Here is a 19,189-nt window from a genome sequence, read left to right as displayed (position 1 = left end):
GAGTGGGGCGATCGTTGTGTTGCATTGCGTGTGAGAGTGGAGCGATCGTTGTGTTGTGTTGCGTGAGAGTGGAGCGATCGTTGTGTTGCGCTGCGTGAGAGTGGAGCGATCGTTATGTTGCGTGCGAGAGTGGGGCGATCGTTGTGGGGCGATCGTTGTGTTGCGTTGCGTGTGAGAGTGGAGCGATCGTTGTGTTGTGTTGCCTGCGAGAGTGGGGCGATCGTTGTGTTGCATTGCGTGTGAGAGTGGAGCGATCGTTGTGTTGTGTTGCGTGTGAGAGTGGGGCGATCGTTGTGTTGTGTTGCGTGTGAGAGTGGGGCGATCGTTGTGTTGTGTGGCGTGGGAGAGTGGAGCGATCGTTGTGTTGTGTTGTGTTGCGTGTGAGAGTGGGGCGATCGTTCTGTCGTGTTGCGTGTGAGAGTGGGGCGATCGTTGTGTTCTGTTGTGTTGCGTGTGAGAGTGCGGCGATCGTTCTGTCGTGTTGCGTGTGAGAGTGGGGCGATCGTTGTGTTGTGTGGCGTGTGAGATTGGGGCAATCGTGTTGCGTTGCGTTGCGTGTGAGAGTGGAGTGATCATTGTGTTGCGCGTGAGAGAGGAGCATTTGCTGTGTTGCATGCGATAGGGGAGCAATCGTTGCGTTGCGTGCGAGAGGGGAGCGACCGTTGTGTTGTGTGCGAGAGAGGATCGTTGCGTTGTGCGCAGGTTGAGGAGCGTTGCGTTGTGCATGGGTTGAGGAGCGTTGCACGCGAGAGAGGGGCGTTCGTTTTGTTGTGTGCGAGAATGGAGCGATCGTTGTGTTGCGTGCGCAAGTGAAGCGATCGTTGTGTTGCTTGCGAGAGTGGATCGATAGTTGTGTTGCTTGCGAGAGTGGAGCGATCGTTATGTTGCGTGCGAGAGTGGAGCGATCGTTGTGTTGCTTGCGAGAAGCTTGTTGCTTGCGTTGTCGCCTGTGAGGGGTGGGGAGGGGAGGGGAGAGCCGTCGCCCGCGAGTGAGGTGAGGGGCGTCGCACGTGAGCGGAGGGGAGGGACATCGTGTTGCGTCTTGCTTGAGGGGATGGGAGGGGCGTTGTGTGCGAGCGGAGTAGAGGGGAGGGGCATCACGTAGTGAGCGGTTGGGAGAGAGGGGCGTAGTGAGCAGAGGGGCGTCGCGCAGGGGAGGGACATCGCGTAACGAGCGGAGGGAGGGTGCTCCTCAGCGAGCGGAGGGAGTGGCGTCCCGTAGCAAGCGGAGGGGAGGAGAGGGGTGGTGTCGCGAGTGTAGGCGTTGCGTTGTGTCGCGAGGGGAGGGGAGGGGCGTTGCATTGCACACAAGTGGAGGGGAAGGGCGTCGTTTAACCCCTGAATGGAGGGAGGTGGCCTTGTGAAGCGTGCAAGGGGAGGGGAGGGGTGTCGCGTTGCGAGAGAACGAGCGGAGGGGAGGGGCACGTTGCTCGGGAGCCGGGGAAAGGCGAGGCTTGTTCCTTGCGAGGTGAGGCGTGGTGTGTTGCTTTGCCCCAGGGCGAGTCGAGGCGCTTTTCTGCAAGTCGGAGCGAGGAGAGGAGCGTTGCTCACTCGGCAGGGAGTTGTGCGGGGCGTGGTGCGGAGCGTTGCTCGCGAGCCGGGGCGTGTTACGGCACGTTGCTCACCAGCCGGGTGCATTGCTCGTGAGCCGGGGCGTGGTGCGGCGCGTTGCTCACGAGCCGGTGCGTGGTGCGGTGCGTTGCTCGCCAGCTGGGCGCATTGTTCGTGAGCCGGGGCGTGGTGCGGCACGTTGCTCGCGAGCCGGGGCGTGGTGCGGCGCGTTGCTCGCGAGCCGGGGCGTGGTGCGGTGCGTTACTCGTGAGCCGGGGCGTGGTGCGGCGCGTTGCTCGTGAGCCGGGGCGTGGTGCGGCGCGTTGCTCGTGAGCCGGGGCGTGGTGCGGCGCGTTGCTCGTGAGCCGGGGCGTGGTGCGGCGCGTTGCTCGTGAGCCGTGGCGTGGTGCGCCGCGTTGCTCGCGAGCGGGGGCGTGGTGCTGCTCCTTGCTCGCGAGCCGGGGCGTGGTGCTGCTCCTTGCTCGCGAGCCGGGGCGTGGTGCTGCTCCTTGCTCGCGAGCCGGGGCGTGGTGCTGCTCCTTGCTCGCGAGCCGGGGCGTGGTGCTGCTCCTTGCTCGCGAGCCGGGGCGTGGTGCTGCTCCTTGCTCGCGAGCCGGGGCGTGGTGCTGCTCCTTGCTCGCGAGCCGGGGCGTGGTGCTGCTCCTTGCTCGCGAGCCGGGGCGTGGTGCTGCTCCTTGCTCGCGAGCCGGGGAGTTGTGCTGCGCGTTGCTCGCTAGCCGGGGCAAGGTGAGGAACATTGTCTAGTTGGGGCTGGACGGTCTGTGCGTCCCCCACCCCCGCATAATGCATTCATTCTCGGTTGGGGTGTGGGACTTTTGTGATTGCTCTATTCTGACTGTAATTGTGTGGTGTATTTTTTTTGGCAGGTGAACGTTGAGTTTAATCTCCAGGAAGTCTCATATGCTGTAAAGACACCAAAGTGGCACGAGATGAAAGTTCCTGGAGATCAACCACAGTACTTTGCTTTTCATATAGTGAATGACAAAGAGGCACAGAAGTGGACGACAGTCATCTCATCGGTTCTGAAGGAAGGGGAAAATAAAGGTAACTGTGTAATATCATACATTTCCATCTTGGATGAAATTGTTCATCCCCCCCCCTTTCTTCCCCCCCCCCCCCGTAAACCTCCTTTGACTTCGATTTTGAAAATGCCATGAACAAACTTTGGTACATCATGGGTGATGAAGGTTGTGGTCAAGTTTCATCGAAATTGTGTGTCGTTGTCGTTTTGAAGAAGAAAGCAAATACATATTATGGGGAAAACACCCCCCCCCAAACTCCCTCTGCGCCAGGACACACACACACACACACACACACACACACACACACACACACACACACACACACACACACACACACACACACACACACACACACACACACACACACACACGAAGAGAAAAGGGAGGAGAGGAGATGAGGCTAATGGTCTCTAAATACATTGCCCGATCGCGCCACCAACACGTTTTGGGGGGATGCTCTGCTGGGCGATACCTCCCTGACAGCTGGCGCGCAGTTTCTTGCTTCGTGGCACTTCGTCCAACTAGCCTTGATCCAGAGAATGAGACGCGACCGTCGGGCGTGAAGGGAGAGACTTTGGTGGAGAAGGCGGAGTCGAGATCCCAAGCCGGGCAGACGGGGCCGGCAGGAACGAAGAAAGGACGACGGGAAGGATGACCCAGGAACGACGACGACCCTGGAATGACACACCAGGAATGACGAGCTGGCACGATGCCAACCCTTCTTCCACCGCCCCATGACCCATCCTTTTATAGATCCGGGGGTGATGACCCGAAGTGATGTGTCGTCACCCAAATTGGGTGCTCTGGTTGGGCCCCGGCCAGCACACGGGCCGGCCGCCATGCCCGGAAGCGGCTCCACTTCACTTCCGGCCAGATGGTTCCAAGCTGCGGAATCGTCTCGCTCCGAGCACCGCGACATGAATCGCCTTGTACCGAACACCGTGATATGAATCACTTTGCACTGAACCCCGTGCTGTGTCCTTGCGGCTGGCGCTGGTCAATGTGCCTGCTTCATGTTGTGCCACGCGGTCCGAGCGATCCGGCCGCACAGCATGGCTCTGCCTGGTAGCAGCTGGATCGAGGCGGAGGTGCGGGAGGATGTCTGCTGTCCGCGGGAGACATTTTTTGCCGTCTTGGTGAATGAAGACCGATGTTAAGATGTAACCCCATTCGCAGACCTGACCAAAGATGTGTGTTACTCGTGCCTCATTCTGTACGATGATAAAGTATGACGGGCTGCGGGCAATTCCGCCATTGCACACGTGGTCAGCGCGCGGGTCCCTCCACCATCGAGCATGCCCCGTACAATTAGCACGGGTTTGCCATTCAGCACGTGGCCAGCGCGCGGATCCACCCGCCATCAAGCCCCGTGTTCGCGGTTATCAAAGGTGGTGGGATGCACAGTGCCAGCCCTGATCTGTGTCAGAGAATTGAGGGAAAAGTTTGGATATAATTATGTATGTTGGGTTGAGTTGAAGAAGAAGAAGATTGATATCTATCTATAATTCCAGCAATCTCTGTGTGTGTGTCTGTGACCACTGTTTCTCGACAACCGCGGGTCCGATCTGATTGAAACTTGCCAGGAATATTGCTGGGGCCATGAGGATGTGCCTTTTCAAGGTTTGATATTAATCGGACAAGTGCTTCTGAAGTTATGGGCATTTATTTACCAAACTAATGACAAGACACGTTGTTGCGTGGGTGTGGCCGATGGGGAAGGGAAGCTCAGCCGCGTTCCCCATTACGGGTTACAACGTACGGACTTCCGGATAGTGATGACTTCGTGTATTCGAATAATTTCTCGATTTCTTGTGCGCATTTATAGATAAACACAATGGCCCAAGTTATGATCGTTTTCATATTAGACGGTGCATAAATTTCGGTCGCATCAGAGTGCTGGTATGCTCCGAACCAGGAAGTAAATGTTTTTTCTCTCTTCTCTTCTCTTTTTGTTTTTCCTTGCCACGACATTGCGAAAAGGTAAAATACGTTGGCGCGAATTGAATAATTGGCCATTAAAACCTAAATTGCGAATCATCATAACTGTGATATGCGAACTTCCGCTCCATGCACGTACGGGCACGCGAGAGCGAAGAAACGGCTTGTGTGGTTGTTGTTTGTTGCTCGCGGTTGGAATATTTATTTATTCTTCTTTTTTTTTTTACGGGCACCTACAAGTAATTGTTAAATGGAGAAATGGGTGGAAAAGTGTGCGCCGAGTGTGTACTGAAAGTTGTCAGCATTTTGGGTGCCGTTTCTTCCATCTCCTCGGTACGTGTTCCGTGCAGCGTGGGCGTCGTGTTGGGTGTGCTTTCTGTCCAGTGGGAGGAAATTATCGCTGCACGTCCGTTTGGCAGGCTGAGATTTCTGCAGAGGGGTGTCTGGCGTAATGCCTGCTTGGCCTTCGCTGAGGACCCATCTCACAGCGAAGGGTGCACGTGGCTGGGATTTACCTCAGGAATAAGAGTGGAATGAAATCAGAGACATAATCAGACCTTGCTATGAAGTTTACACAACGCACTGTCCCATTGTTCCGCGAGACAAAAGGGAAGGGACTATCTGAACGTATATTCATGGAATAACTGTCCTGGGACCGCTGTATCATGTTTGCTATTGCTTTGGAGGGATGCGGCTCCCAGAACCGCAACAATATATATATATATATATATATATATATATATATATATATATATATATATATATATATATATATATATATATATATATATATATTAAAATTACATTTGCGGGGGTACCTGGCATTGCCGGGCAACGTTAGGTCCGTCTTCCCACCTCACCCCACCCCTTGAGGGATGAATTCATCGATATGGCTGAAATAATGATGCGACAGATGTTTATCCTCATCGCCATGTCATGAATCTGGGGTGTGTTCAGTAACCAAGTTTCTTGTGGAGCGCTTTCCAACTGGCTTAAGCACTCCATTAGGAACGGCTGGCTTGGCAAGCGCTGGCTGTTTGCTTGGTCACTGAACACACCACTGGTGCTCCTTTAAAACAATCTGAGCTCCGTGGAGAGAAAAAGATGGCGGCGGTTTCTGGGCGGCTGGAGGGAGTGGCCTGAAGAATGGGAAACACTTATGACCTTCAGACACAAACTCAGCTTTATATATTAGATAATCGACGAATGCTGTCTCTGTCTGTCTATCCCACCCTGAAACATGGAAATGCTGCCCAGGGAGAAAAAAATGATTGAGTGAAAGTTGCTTCAGATTAAACCTGTTGGAAAATTATATACTTTTTCAATCAGAGAAGAAATTTAACCTGGGTGGTGTGTATATGTATATATGTGTGTGTATATATATATATATATATATATATATATATATATATATATATATATATATATATATATATATATATATATATAGGTCAGGTATGGGAGCATGTGCCAGAACAGCGCGTCGCTGCGTCCACTTTCCGCCGGTACTCCAGGGGCCTCCGTCTGGCCATCCCCCAGGCAGATGCCAGGCCCATCCCCATCTCCTTGAGATGATGGTCAACCTGCTGCAACCATGAGGCACGTGGTCGGCCCACTGGCCTCCTCCACTCATGAGACTCCCTCGCTGAGAGAATCTGGTGAGCAGGATCAGCGTCAGGAAAGCGAGCCACATGTCCATACAGCCGCAGCTGACGCTCACGGACTATGCAGGTAACAAATCTCATCCGAGTCTCTCTCAGCAACCGCTCGTTGGACACAAAATCCGACCAGCGATAGCCAAGGATTCTCCGAAGAGACCTGGTACCAAAGGAATTAAGTCTCCGTCTCAGATCCTTGGTCAAAGTCCAAGTCTCGCACCCATAGAGCAAGACTGGAAGTACCAAGGACCTGAAGACTCGGACTTTCGTCCTCCCGCACAGGTACCGGCAGCGCCACACCCCATGATCCAGTGAATCCATGACTCCCCAGGCCCGACCCAGACGTCTATTGACCTCCGGCTCACAACCTGCGGAGACATGAATATCACTGCCAAGGTAAGTGAATCTATCCACGACCTCAACATCCTCACCACAAACAGACACAGACAGGGACAGCAGCATCCAAGATGTCACCGAAAGCCTGGATCTTTGTTTTGACCCAAGAAATCCGTAATCCCAACGGCTCCGACTCCTCATTCAGCACCTCGAGGGCCCCCAAGAGGATGTCTAAAGTCTCCGCATAAAGATGACTGCATCATCTGCAAAATCAAGGTCCGAGATCTTGACATTGCCAAACGATGCACCGCAACTTGATCTCTCCGACATCCTCCCAAAAATCCAGTCCATACAAGTGCTGAAAAGTGTGGGGGCAAGTACACATCCCTGACGAACTCCAGTAACAACTGGAAATAAGTCAGAGGCGGTACCACCACACTTCACAGCACTCTCAGTACCAGAGTAGAGTTCAGACATCAGATCGATCAGTTTCGGTGGCACCCCACGAAGACCAAGAATCCTCCAGAGGACATCCCGATTCACTGAATCTAACGCTTTACAGAGATCAACATAGGCTGCAAGCAGCCCCTGCCGAAACTCTCGTCTGCGTTCAGTGAGGACACGAAGAGCAAGGATACGGTCAATCGTTGACCTCTTTGGTGTAAAGCCTGACTGCTCTGGACGCTGGTGCTCAAGCAGATGGTGGCGAACCCTATCAAGAATTATCCGAGCAAAGACCTTGCCCGGCACTGAGAGCAGCGTCACCCCTCGGTAGTTGTTGCAGTCTTGGCGATCACCCTTCCCTTTCCAGAGAGGGACAACAAGGCCCCTCTTCCAGTCAGTTGGGATGATGCCTGTGTTCCAGGCAGAGCACAAAACTGCATGCAACGACGCGAGTGCAGCATTTCCACCAGCCTTGAAGTTCAGCATGGATGCCACAGATCCCTGGAGCTTTGCTCCGTTTCAACTGGTTCACCGCAGCCCGTGTTTCCACAAGCGATGGTGGACCACAGTTGATTCGAGGGTCAGCAACAGGGATTGTAACACCCTTGACGTCCAACTCGACAGCTGGGGGATCAGCCTGGTACAACCGCTCAAAGTAACCGGCCCAGCGAGCCTTCACTTCAGACTCCTCCGTCAAGAGCCTACCACTCTCTGCTCGAACTGCAGTGCTCCGAGGGATGGGCTTGGATGAACGTAATGCGCGAATTCCCCTGTAAGCGGGACGAGAATCACCTGTCCACAGGTGATGCTCTACCTCCTCACAGATTCCTCGCACATAGGCCTCCTTGTCCACCCTCAGTGCACGTACAGTTTTACGCCTCAGCTCCCTGAACAGCTCAGCTCTGCCATTCAGCCTGGCCCTGCGACTCTGGTCAATGGTATCCAGTGTCCCTTGAGAGACAAAATTCTTCTTTGCCCTGCGGTGAACTCCAAGGCATCCACCGGCAACATCAAGGACGGTGGTCTTGAAGGTGCTCCACAACTCTTCAGGACCCCCAAAGCACCCAGACCCCCAAGTGTCCACTCAGCCTGTTCGCAAACTCCTCAGCTACTCTCTCATCCCTGAGCTTGGCAACATCCAGCCTAGGCTGGGATGGTACCATTCTCCAGGATTTAAGGTGCAGCTTTAGAGTTGCTACAACAAGCCTGTGGTCAGTATTGAGGAACTGAGCACTCCGGTAGACCCTGCAGTTCTGGATCATCCTCCAACGACCGTCAATGAGGACATGGTCAATCTCCTTTGCCACACTGCCAGCGTTGGAATACCAAGTCCAGCGATGAGCTTGCGGGCGCTGAAACCATGAACCAGCCACCCTAAGTCCATGACTTCTTGCAAAGTCAAGGAACTTAGTGCTATTCTGGTTCATAGTTCCTGACCCATGGGGACCAACACACACCTCATAACCATCCCTATCAGTTCCAGTCGATGCATTGAAATCCCCCAAGACTAGAAGTGTATCTCGTCTGGGGCACTGATCAACCACAGACTCGAGTGTGGCGTAGAATGCATCCTTCACGGTAAGATCACTCGCCTCAGTCGGAGCATAAATAGAGACCAGGGAAATGACACCTAAGGAGTGACGAATCCTTAATCTCATAATACGCTCGTTGACCGGTGTTACCTCAATTATCATTGGGGTCAGCTTATTGGACACAGCTACAGCAACTCCTTGGGTATGGTAACCATCAGAGCGACCAGACCAATAGTAGGTGTAACCACCCACCATTATCTCGCCGCAATCCGGTCTCCGAACCTCAGAGAGAGCTGCAATCCCGATGTCCAAACGCTTGAGCTCAGATGATAACAGAGACAGGTGATCATCCTCTCTTAGGGATAGGACATTCCAGGCACCCACCCGAAGGGACCGCCTCAGGTTAACCCAAGGAGACCGCCGTCTGGTGGACGACACCTCAGCACCACTCCGACACACTCTCCCGCAATCTGACCCAGGGATGTTTCCCCGTGGTTTCCCTCCTATCAAAGATTGGGGGTCCCGAAGGCTTTGCCCCAATCCCATCATCCGGTGAGCTGCCCTGCGAAGGGAAGCTGCACAGGAGGTACTCCCACGGAGTGGGTTTTCAGATTTTTTTGCGTTTTTGCGTTTTGCGGAATGAAGCGTTTTACGGTGGCTGGAGTGCAAATCCTGCCACCAACCTCCAAATAAGAAGTAACCCAACTGCAGGAGGACGTCCGCAGACACAGTTGGGCACTAGATATGGATGGCCGTTGGCTCACAAGGAGCTCCTCCGCCCTTTGTATATATATATATATATATATTGTTGCATATATATATATACATATACATATATATATATATATATATATATATATATATATATATATATTCCAATATATATATATATATATATATATATATATATATATATATATATTGTTGCAGATTCGCGCCCGCCGGCGTGCTGACGGCCACGTAACTCGAATCGCGGCACGTCGCCCACCGGACGGACAATCCAGTCGTGACCCTCTCGGACTAACGCCGGGAACCAGTCACGGGTGGACCTTTCGGTCTCACCGCGATCGAGCCAATCAGCCCCCGCGTGGGATAGGGTTGCTCGCCAAATTCGACCTACCTAAGTACCCACACGGAGGGTAGACCGGGCGATCGCACCTCGCCGCAGGTCGACTTCGGACACGGGCCACTTAAGCGACCCGTTCCGTACTATCGGGATAACCGAGCGGTGTTATTCATCGACCTCGACGGTTCGATTAATTATCGGGCGTATTCAGCCCACTACCAACCCTTTACGTGAAGCAAGATGAGGATTCAATGAAAGAAATGACGAAGCGAAGCGGGAAACAGTTCAACACAAAGCACATTTATTCGCGCTGAACGGAAAGCACACATATTCAATTCCACCAAAAGCACATAGAAAAGAAAAACACAATGCAATTTACACAAAAAGCAAATGCGACAATGCAGATCTAATACCGATTACGCGAGCACACGGCAACACTTATACAATTTTACTTCACAGACGGCGCCGACAACACATACCCAAAACCAAGGAAAAGAACACCCTCAAAGATGAGGCGGGCCTGAGGCCGAGACCGGGTCGGGCCTACCCGTCTGGTGATGAGACGCGGAGCGGCGATGGTGCCTCAACTCCGCGGGCCTCGCGGGCAGTGTCTGGTAGGGGGTGGGAAAGGGGCCCCCTTGGTCGCACTATCTCAGCGCGGGGGGAAACAGGAGGGGGTTGCTGATGCTCGGGGTATAGAGGATTTCCACTCTGCCTCGAGTCCCGCGACGAGCGTCTCCACCTCGGCCAGGTCGCGCTGTAGGCCTCCCTGGGGTGCAGCTCCCTGCACGACGCGAGCACCCCCTCGTCTGCCCTCGCCGCCTCTCCACAGCTCCGTCCCCTCCGCTCCGACTCCAACGCACACGACGACGACCAGCTCCTTCTTGCTCCTTCTTCCCAACTCCACCGCCCGCGCAGTCTTAACTCTCTGTCTCCTTGACTGACGAACGCGGTCGCTTATATCAGCCCCGTGGCTTCGCTCTCTCATCTTTGACCCCCTCCCTTCGACCTTTCACCTCGCTCCCCATTGGCCCGAGAAAAAGTGGGCGTGAATGCTTTTTGATCCATAAATTTGCATATATCGATCGCCCTCCAACGCCCTGGGGGCGGGGCCAAATCGCCCCTCGCTCACCGATTGGACGGAAAAAAAGTGGGCGTGTGTCGTTTTTGATCCGTTTTTGAAGTGGAAAATCCGTGGTTTTGTACACGCTGTTCGGCGCGCGCCCTGCACGAGTCCAACACCGGTACCCACAAGCGGCGCAAGAACGGTGGCGATGCGACGGTTGCGAGGTGTGACGTGAAGGTCGTGGCGGTTGTGGTGAAGCGGCGTTGTGGTTGGTGGTTGATGTTGTGACTGGTGGTGGTAATCATGGCGGTTGGTCCAAAATAAAGATAGCAAAAGAAAAACGGCTATCCTGAAGAGTCGCAGCACGCATAAATGACATGTATTCCCACTAGACAACGGGTTTGGGCCTAACTACACATATACTTACAGAGATATCTCACCTAAGGGACCTGAATGGTGGTTTGCGAATTTGGTAACCACAACAATATATATATATATATATATATATATATATATATATATATATATATATATATATATATATATATATATATATATATATATATATATATATATATATATATATATATATATATATATATATATATATATATATTTCTTCTTCTTTCGGTTGCTCCCGTTCGGGGTCGCCACAGCGGATCATCCGTATGATCCGCATAGTGATTTGGCACATGTTTTACGCCGGATGCCCTTCCTGACGCAACCCTGGTCGCCTCTTACAACACAGGGATATGGTACACCTATTTTAACCGGGGTATACACCGGCCCAGTACACTGGTACTCACTTCGCCGACCTCGGAAGGATGACAGGCTGAGTCAACCCACTGGTGTATTAATTCAGTGGCCCAACGGGGCTTGCACTCAGGACTTTTTGGATCCCAAGCCGCTGCCTTCACCACTGCGCCAACACCAGGCTATATATATATATATATATATATATATATATATATATATATATATATATATATATATATATATATATATATATATATATATATATATATATATATATATATATATATATATATATATATATATATACATTGTTACGGCTGTGGAAATTCGCAAACCACCATTCAGGGCCCGTAGGTGAGATAACTCTAAGTACATGTGTAGTTAGCCCCAAACCCGTTGTTTAGAGGAAATTTATGTGATTCATTCGGGCTGCGATACTTTGAGATAGCCGTTTTTTCTGTTCTTTCTTTATTTTGAACCAACCACGTCTCAACCGCCATCACACAACAACCACCTTAACCACCAAGCCAGCCATCGTCACCAACTACAACCACGCTCCAACCCTCAGACAACAACAACAACAACAACAACAACAACGCCAACAGCCACGACCTTTACCTTCACAACTCAATCCCGCAAACATCGCATCACCGTCATTCCCAAACGGCACCATAACCATCAAACCACCACCGATAAACCCTCCACCACCCTCACCTCTCTTCTTCTACGGCCATTCCCGCACCACCTGTGAACACTGAGCGTCGGGCTGTCTTGGGCTCGTTCAGCGATACGCACCGAGCCGCGAGTGCAAATAGCGGCCTTTCCGAGGGAGAATTCGGATCAAGAACGCAACACGCCCACTTCTGATCCGTCCAATTAGCAAGCGTGGAGTAGCTTGGCCCCGCCTCCAGGCGCGTCTGTGTGAAATCGATATATGCAAATTCTAGGATCAGGGGAGGTTCACGCCCACTTTTCCTCCGTCCAATTGGCCAATGTGGCTCGCCCCCGAGGTTATCCTGATCCGGATATTTGCATATTGTTTTCTCCTGCCGGCCTATAAAACGGCGAGCGCAAGGTGAATCGTGGCAGGGTGTGGCAGGGTGTGGCAGTGGAAGGGTGTGGCAGTGGCAGAGTGTGGCAGTGGCAGAGTGTGGCAGTGGCAGAGTGTGGCAGTGGCAGAGTGTGGCAGTTGCAGAGTGTGGCAGTTGCAGTGTGTGTCGGCAGGGGAGAGTGTGGCAGTAGCAGTGTGTGTCGGCAGGGCAGAGTGAGTCGAGTCATCGGTGTGGCAGCGAGTTGGGTTCTGCAGTCGGCTGAGGAGAGTTGCGGGAAGAGGCAAAGGAGCTCGGGTCCGCGGCGAGAAGGATGGCAGTCAGCAACGAGGTCGCGGTGTGAGATCGCTCGTTGCGGGACCCAAGCCAGCCAGACATTCTCCTCCCCCAGGGCATAAACAATTCCCCCTTTCCCCCGCGCTGAGATAGTGCAAAAAGGGGGCCCCGTTCCCACCCCACTCCAAACGTCGTGCCAACAAAACCTGCCAAGGAGCACAGAGTCGGGGCACAGCCACGCGGCCACATCTGCAGCTCGTCCGCCAACGCGTCATGAGGACGCGGGTTGGAACCCCCGGTCTCGCGGACCTGGCCGCTCCTCCAGGTCACGCGTACATATTGGCCTCCAGGCCTGTCTGCCCCCTTGTCTGTGAGGGTGGTTTCTTTCCTTTGCTTTTGAGTAAATGTGTGTTGGCGCCATCTGTAAAGTAGAACTGTATAAGTGTTGCCGTGTGTGCGCATAGTTGGTAGTAACTCTGCGTCATTGTTTCTTTTGTTTTAACTGCTATATGTGCATTTTGACTGTTTGGCTGTATATGTGTGCTTTCCGTGTGTCACGTAATAAATGTGCTTTGTGTGAACTGTTTTCCCGTTTCGCTTCGTCTTTTCTTTATTGACCCTCCATCCTGCTTCACGTTAAGGGTTCGTAGTGGGCTTAATACGCCCGCGAATTAATCTGAACCATCCAGGTCGGCGATAACACCGCTCGGTTATCCCGATAGCACGGAACGGGCCGCCCAAGCGGCCCGTGTCCGGAGTCGACCTGCGGCGAGGTGCGATCACCCGGTCGACCATTCGCGCAGGTACTTAGGTAGATCGAATTTGGCGAGCGACCCTATCCTGCGCGGGTGGGCAATTGGCACGATCGTGGTGAGGTTAAACCCCCACCCGTGAGTTGCTCCCGGCGTTGGTCTGAGAGGGTCACGACTGAATTGTCCATCCGGTGGGCGACGTGCCGCGATTAGTCACGTGGCCGTCCGCACGCCAGCGGGCGCAAATTCGCAACTATATATATATATATATATATATATATATATATATATATATATATATATATATATATATATATATATATATATATATATATATATATATATTTATATTTATATTTATATATATATATAATATATGCAACAGACAGCTTCCTCGATCATTCCCAAAAATAGAATTTTAAAACTTCTTTCCTGTTAATAAATCTATAACCCTCTATTTAACAAGTGTAAGACTGAAAGTCTTCCTTTTCGATGTTTATTTTTTTTTTATCGTATTTTACCAAGGGCTTCTTGTCGTCGTTATTAGTCTCCGACCGATTCCACCAGAGGGGACTGTAGGTTTGCTCTCCCTCCATCCGTCAATATCTCCTGTGGTTTTTCAGACTTTTTTCCCATCCCCTTTAACATATTGTTACGTTTGAGGGGGGGGGGGTATGCATTGAAAGGGTAATTAAGGATGTTTAATTAGGTATGCCATGCTGTTCGAGTTTACCAGGATCTCGATGTAATAAGTAGCAATTCAGTGGTGATAAGTTGTCTAGTAAATGTTCATTTCTTCAAGGGGGAAATGATAATTGTCACGTAATTAGATAGGGACACGGGATAGGGTAAGTGTGTCTGCGTAAACCCCTTTTGGTATTCTCTGGAGACTGGCCGTGACGTCACAGGACAGTGCAGCGGAAGGCTCCGCCCCGTGATCACGATTGGCGGAAGGCGATGGCGGTGGGCCAATAAACGGCTCGATTGGAAGTGACGAGGACCAAGGATAAAAAGGTTCTGTTCGGGGTCGAAAAGGAAGAGGAAGAAGATCGGTACAGAAAGATCGTGTTTTTTTGGTGTGGAGGCTGTTGCGCGGGAAGCGTCCTTGTTGTTGTGCTGATTCGATCGTGTTCTTCATAGTGTCCTGGAGCCTTGCTGAGCCTCGTGCCTCACCTTGGTTGGCTCTGGGGTTCTGCTGACTCGGAGTACGGGGTCGAACGGCGGGCGGACCTGCCTCCCTCTCCTGCTCGCAACTTGGCGCCAGAACTGGTTCCCTGGTGGCTGTGAGCGGACTTGGGCCAGGACCAGGAGGTCGACAGCACCACGGTTTCTCCTGCCCCCCTGACGAGAGCAAGGCCAGCTCGTCCGATGCCGATCCAGGGACAGTTGCGGCCACACCACGGTCCAGCCTGACCACCAGAAATAGCTACGTGTGTGTGTGTGTGTGTGTGTGTGTGTGTGTGTGTGTGTGTGTGTGTGTGTGTGTGTGTGTGTGTGTGTGTGTGTGTGTGTGTGTGTGTGTGTGTGTGTGTGTGTGTGTGTGTGTGTGTGTGTGTGTGTGTGTGTGTGTGCTTGGCGCCTTAGAGGGTTTGAAATCGGTGTATTCATTGGAATTGTCTGTGTTTTCCCCACGCCCGATCCCACATCATCCCGTCGAATCGCCCCGGATCCCTCTTCTTGCAGAGTCTTGTTATTTCTGGTTAATTATAAAAACAAATAAACATCATCAACCCAGTGAAAAGCGACTCGTGCCACCTTCCTCGTCCCGTTTGCGGTAGAGCGATTAGAACCGCCATGTTTGGGTTATAAATAAATAAACCGCCTCCATCGTTTCGGCTCATTCTACGTTGGCGGGACTGTTCAAGTCCCGTGGACGTCACATTGGTGTCAGGGTGTTGGATGTTCGAACCCCTCTAAATTATATTTGGTATCGGGAGAATATACCAAGATTAAAATCTCGCCACAACTTGGAATATAAAATTACTATAGAAAAGCGCGCGAGAGCGGGAAAATTTTGGCGGGATTTTTCAAATTTAAATTAATTGGCGGCAAACGGGACTTCTGCACCATGGCGGATGTGCAGATGTTTGAGGAGGAAGGCCACGTGTCTGGCAGCGAGTCGGGGGAAGAAGGGAGAGACGGGGGTAGGGTTGGAACCTCCCCCATTCCGAGCGTGGACCGTGCTTCATCGCCCGTAACGGAGCCGGCAGCGCCGGAAACCGGCACGATGACGATCTGGACAATGTTGGAACGTTTAATGAGTGCAATTACAGCACAGGGGGCAAAAATGACGGCACAGGGGGCACAAATGGAAAATCAATTCATGACACAGAGGGCAGACATGACGGCACAGGGGGCACAAATGGCAGAAATGTCGGCACAAATGGAAAATCAATTCGTGACATAGAGGGCAGACATGACGGCACAGAGGGCAGAGATGGCGGATCGATTGGGGGTAATGGGGGAACAGTTGGGTGCACGGATTGATTTAATGAGGGATGAATTGGGGGAAAAGATGGAGAAAATGAAAACTGAGATGCAGGAGTGTGTGGATGTTAAATTGGGAGAAATACAAAGTAAATTCGAGGATAGATTGGAGGAAACAAAGGTAGAAATTACATTGGAGGGGGAAAATATACGAAAAAAATTGGTAGATAAAATTGATGCAACGAACATTCGGGTTGATAAAGTGGATGAAAGCCTGAAACGTCATCGTGCCTGTGTGGATGCTCGTATGCAGCTGCAGGTTGAAGAGTGGGGAGAGCTGAGGAAGCAAGGGATGAATTTGGCGGAGGAGGTAAAAGGATTGGAGGCTCGTTTGGACGAACAAGATAAAATTATGAGCCAAGATGAAGTCTTGTATAAAGGCCTGGTCGAGCCGTCTTTTGTAAGTTGAGTGTCCGGGTTGGTTGAGGAGCAGCTACAAACTCGCGACGGAGCCTTGGAGGAGGTTGTGCGGGCCCAGAAGATCCTGCGGGAAGAGGTGAATCGGTCCATTCAACGTTTGGAACAGGAGGCAAAATTGACCCATGAGACCCTCACCACAAAACATCTTTGGCCACAGTGGGCTCCGAAATTGGATTCGCAGCCACAAGGGTGTTTGATCCCTGGGCTGGATTCGGACAAGGGAGAAACTGAGAAGCGGGCCACCGTAAAAGTGATCCCCCTGGTAAATTTTGACGGGTCAGGGAGCCTTGAAGCTTTTCTAACGCAATTTGAGTGTATTTCCCGACTAAACGGGTGGAATGAGCGGGAACATACAGGGAATTTGGTGGCAACGTTGCGGGGACCAGCCGCAGATGTGTTAAACGTGATCGTGGTGGGATGTTGACCAGCTCCCACATTTGCGAGGCGTTGAGCCGTCGGTTTGGGTTTGCAGCGAACTGTGATCTGGTGCGGGCCCAGCTCCAGCACCGCAGATTAAAGCCGGGTGAGACGGTGCAGGAGCTGGCACAGGACTTTTACCAATCAGTCAGGATCGCGTATCGGGACCTTACAGTGGAGGCATGGGACAGACTGGCACTAGAGAAATTTTTGGCTGCTCTTCCTGACCCTGAGGTCCGAGCGCTAGTGGAGTTACAGGATCCACCCACCGTTCACCAAGCGGCCGAGTGCGCGGCCAGGCTGGCCTCGTGGAGTCGGCCGGGTCGGGTTCCAGAGAGGCCATCGGTGACGATCCGACAGGCGGAGATCCAGGATCAGGGAGGGGGGCTGGGAGAAATTGGCATTACCCAAATGTTTCAGGAAATTTGCCAGAAACTGTCAAGTTTGATAAAGGGTAATCCGGTAGTTAGTGCGCCAAAGCGGCGGGGTCCAGCCCAGCCAATAGAGCAATTCGATTATGGCCGAGGGGGTCCGGAACCGGAAGAGACATTTCACCGATACTCACGGGGGCCTTTTATGGGGAGTTGTTTCCGGTGCGGGCGAAGAGGACACATGCAACGATATTGCCGGTACCCGGCGATAGAGGGACCCTCCAATAGACTTTTAGACTTGGAGAGGGTGAATCCTCCTGCTGAACCGCCAGGTCTATCCGAGATGCCCTTTCATAGGTCGGGTCCGGAGATCACTGTCGGGGGTCGGGGAGACTAGATCGGGCTGAGCATATAGGGCCATGCTCGGCTGGTGAGATTGTGGCGAAGTGCCTCCTTTGGTGGAAAAATAAAAAATAAAAATAAAAAACCAATGATTGTTTAGGCGAGGATAAGGCCATAAGGGGGTAGTACATTAAGCAGGATAGGTAAGTTAGCTGCGACTCGCTGCCCATTGCCCCTCCTACTTTATTTCGTTAGGTTAATTAGGTGTGAGTCAGTAAGTGTTAAGGCTGGTACGGTAGCGCCTGTGATATACCTTGCAGGAGCTGTGGTACCAGAGGAGGGGGCAGTGTTACGTTTGAAGGGGGGGTATGCATTCAAAGGGTAATTAGGATGTTTAATTAGGTATGCCATGCTGTTCAAGTTTACCAGGATCTCAATGTAATAAGTAGCAATTCAGTGGTGATAAGTTGTCTAGTAAATGTTCATTTCTTCAAGGGGGAAATGATAATTGTCACGTAATTAGATAGGTACATGGGATAGGGTAAGTGTGTCTGCGTAAACCCCTTTTGGTATTCTCTGGAGACTGGCCGTGACGTCACAGGACAGTGCAGCGGAAGGCTCCGCCCCGTGATCACGATTGGCGGAAGGCGATGGCGGTGGGCCAATAAACGGCTCGATTGGAAGTGACGAGGACCAAGGATAAAAAGGTTCTGTTCGGGGTCGAAAAGGGAGAGGAAGAAGATCGCGACAAAAAGATCGTGTTTTTTTGGTGTGGAGGCTGTTGCGCGGAGAGCATCCTTGTTGTTGTGCTGATTCGATCGTGTTCTTCATCGTGTCTTGGAGCCTTGCTGAGCCTCGTGCCTCACCTTGGTTGGCTCTGGGGTTCTGCTGACTCGGAGTACGGGGTCGAACGGCGGGCGGACCTGCCTCCCTCTCCTGCTCGCAACTTGGCGCCAGAACTGGTTCCCTGGCTGTGAGTGGACTTGGGCCAAGACCAGGAGGTCGACAGCACCACGGTTTCTCCTGCCCCCCTGACGAGAGCAAGGCCAGCTCGTCCGACGCCGATCCAGGGACAGTTGCGTCCACACCACGGTCCAGCCTGACCACCAGAAATAGCTACGTTGTGTGTGTGTGTGTGTGTGTGTGTGTGTGTGTGTGTGTGTGTGTGTGTGTGTGTGTGTGTGTGTGTGTGTGTGTGTGTGTGTGTGTGTGTGTGTGTGTGTGTGTGTGTGTGTGTGTGCTTGGCGCCTTAGAGGGTTTGAGATCTGTATATTCATTCGAATTGTCTGTGTTTTTCCCCACGCCCGATCCCACACCATCCCGTCGAATCGCCCCGGATCCCTTTTCTCGCCGAGTCTTGTTATTTCTGGTTAATTATAAAAACAAATAAACATCATCAACTCAGTGAAAAGCGACTCGTGCCACCTTCCTCGTCCCGTTTGTGGTAGAGCGATTAGAACCGCCATGTTTGGGTTATAAATAAATAAACCGCCTCCATCGTTTCGGCTCATTCTACGTTGACGGGACTGTTCAAGTCCCGTGGACGTCATATATATATATATATATATGTATATATATATGTATGTATGTATATATATATATATATATATATATATATATATATATATATATATATATATATATATATATATATATATATAACAGACAGCTTCCTCGATCATTCC

General features: G+C 51.8%; 1 protein-coding gene across 4 annotated transcripts in view; it reads left to right on the top strand.

Moving 5' to 3' along the window:
- The window catches only part of SHARPIN (SHANK associated RH domain interactor), an 89,696-nt gene that overhangs the window by 1,901 nt on the left and 68,606 nt on the right, over positions 1–19,189 (top strand). For all 4 annotated transcript variants that reach the window (XM_085847429.1, XM_085847430.1, XM_085847427.1 and 1 more), the window contains exon 2: positions 2,439–2,616. In XM_085847429.1, the coding sequence (XP_085703555.1) occupies positions 2,439–2,616 (178 nt within the window). The remainder of the gene's footprint in view (positions 1–2,438; positions 2,617–19,189) is intronic.

The sequence above is a fragment of the Eptatretus burgeri genome, chromosome 11 (genome assembly GCF_056783735.1).
Source record: "Eptatretus burgeri isolate ZD-2024b chromosome 11, Ebu_testis_v1, whole genome shotgun sequence".
Classification (NCBI taxonomy): Eukaryota; Metazoa; Chordata; class Myxini; order Myxiniformes; family Myxinidae; genus Eptatretus; species Eptatretus burgeri.
This window is presented reverse-complemented; position numbering and strand designations above follow the sequence as displayed.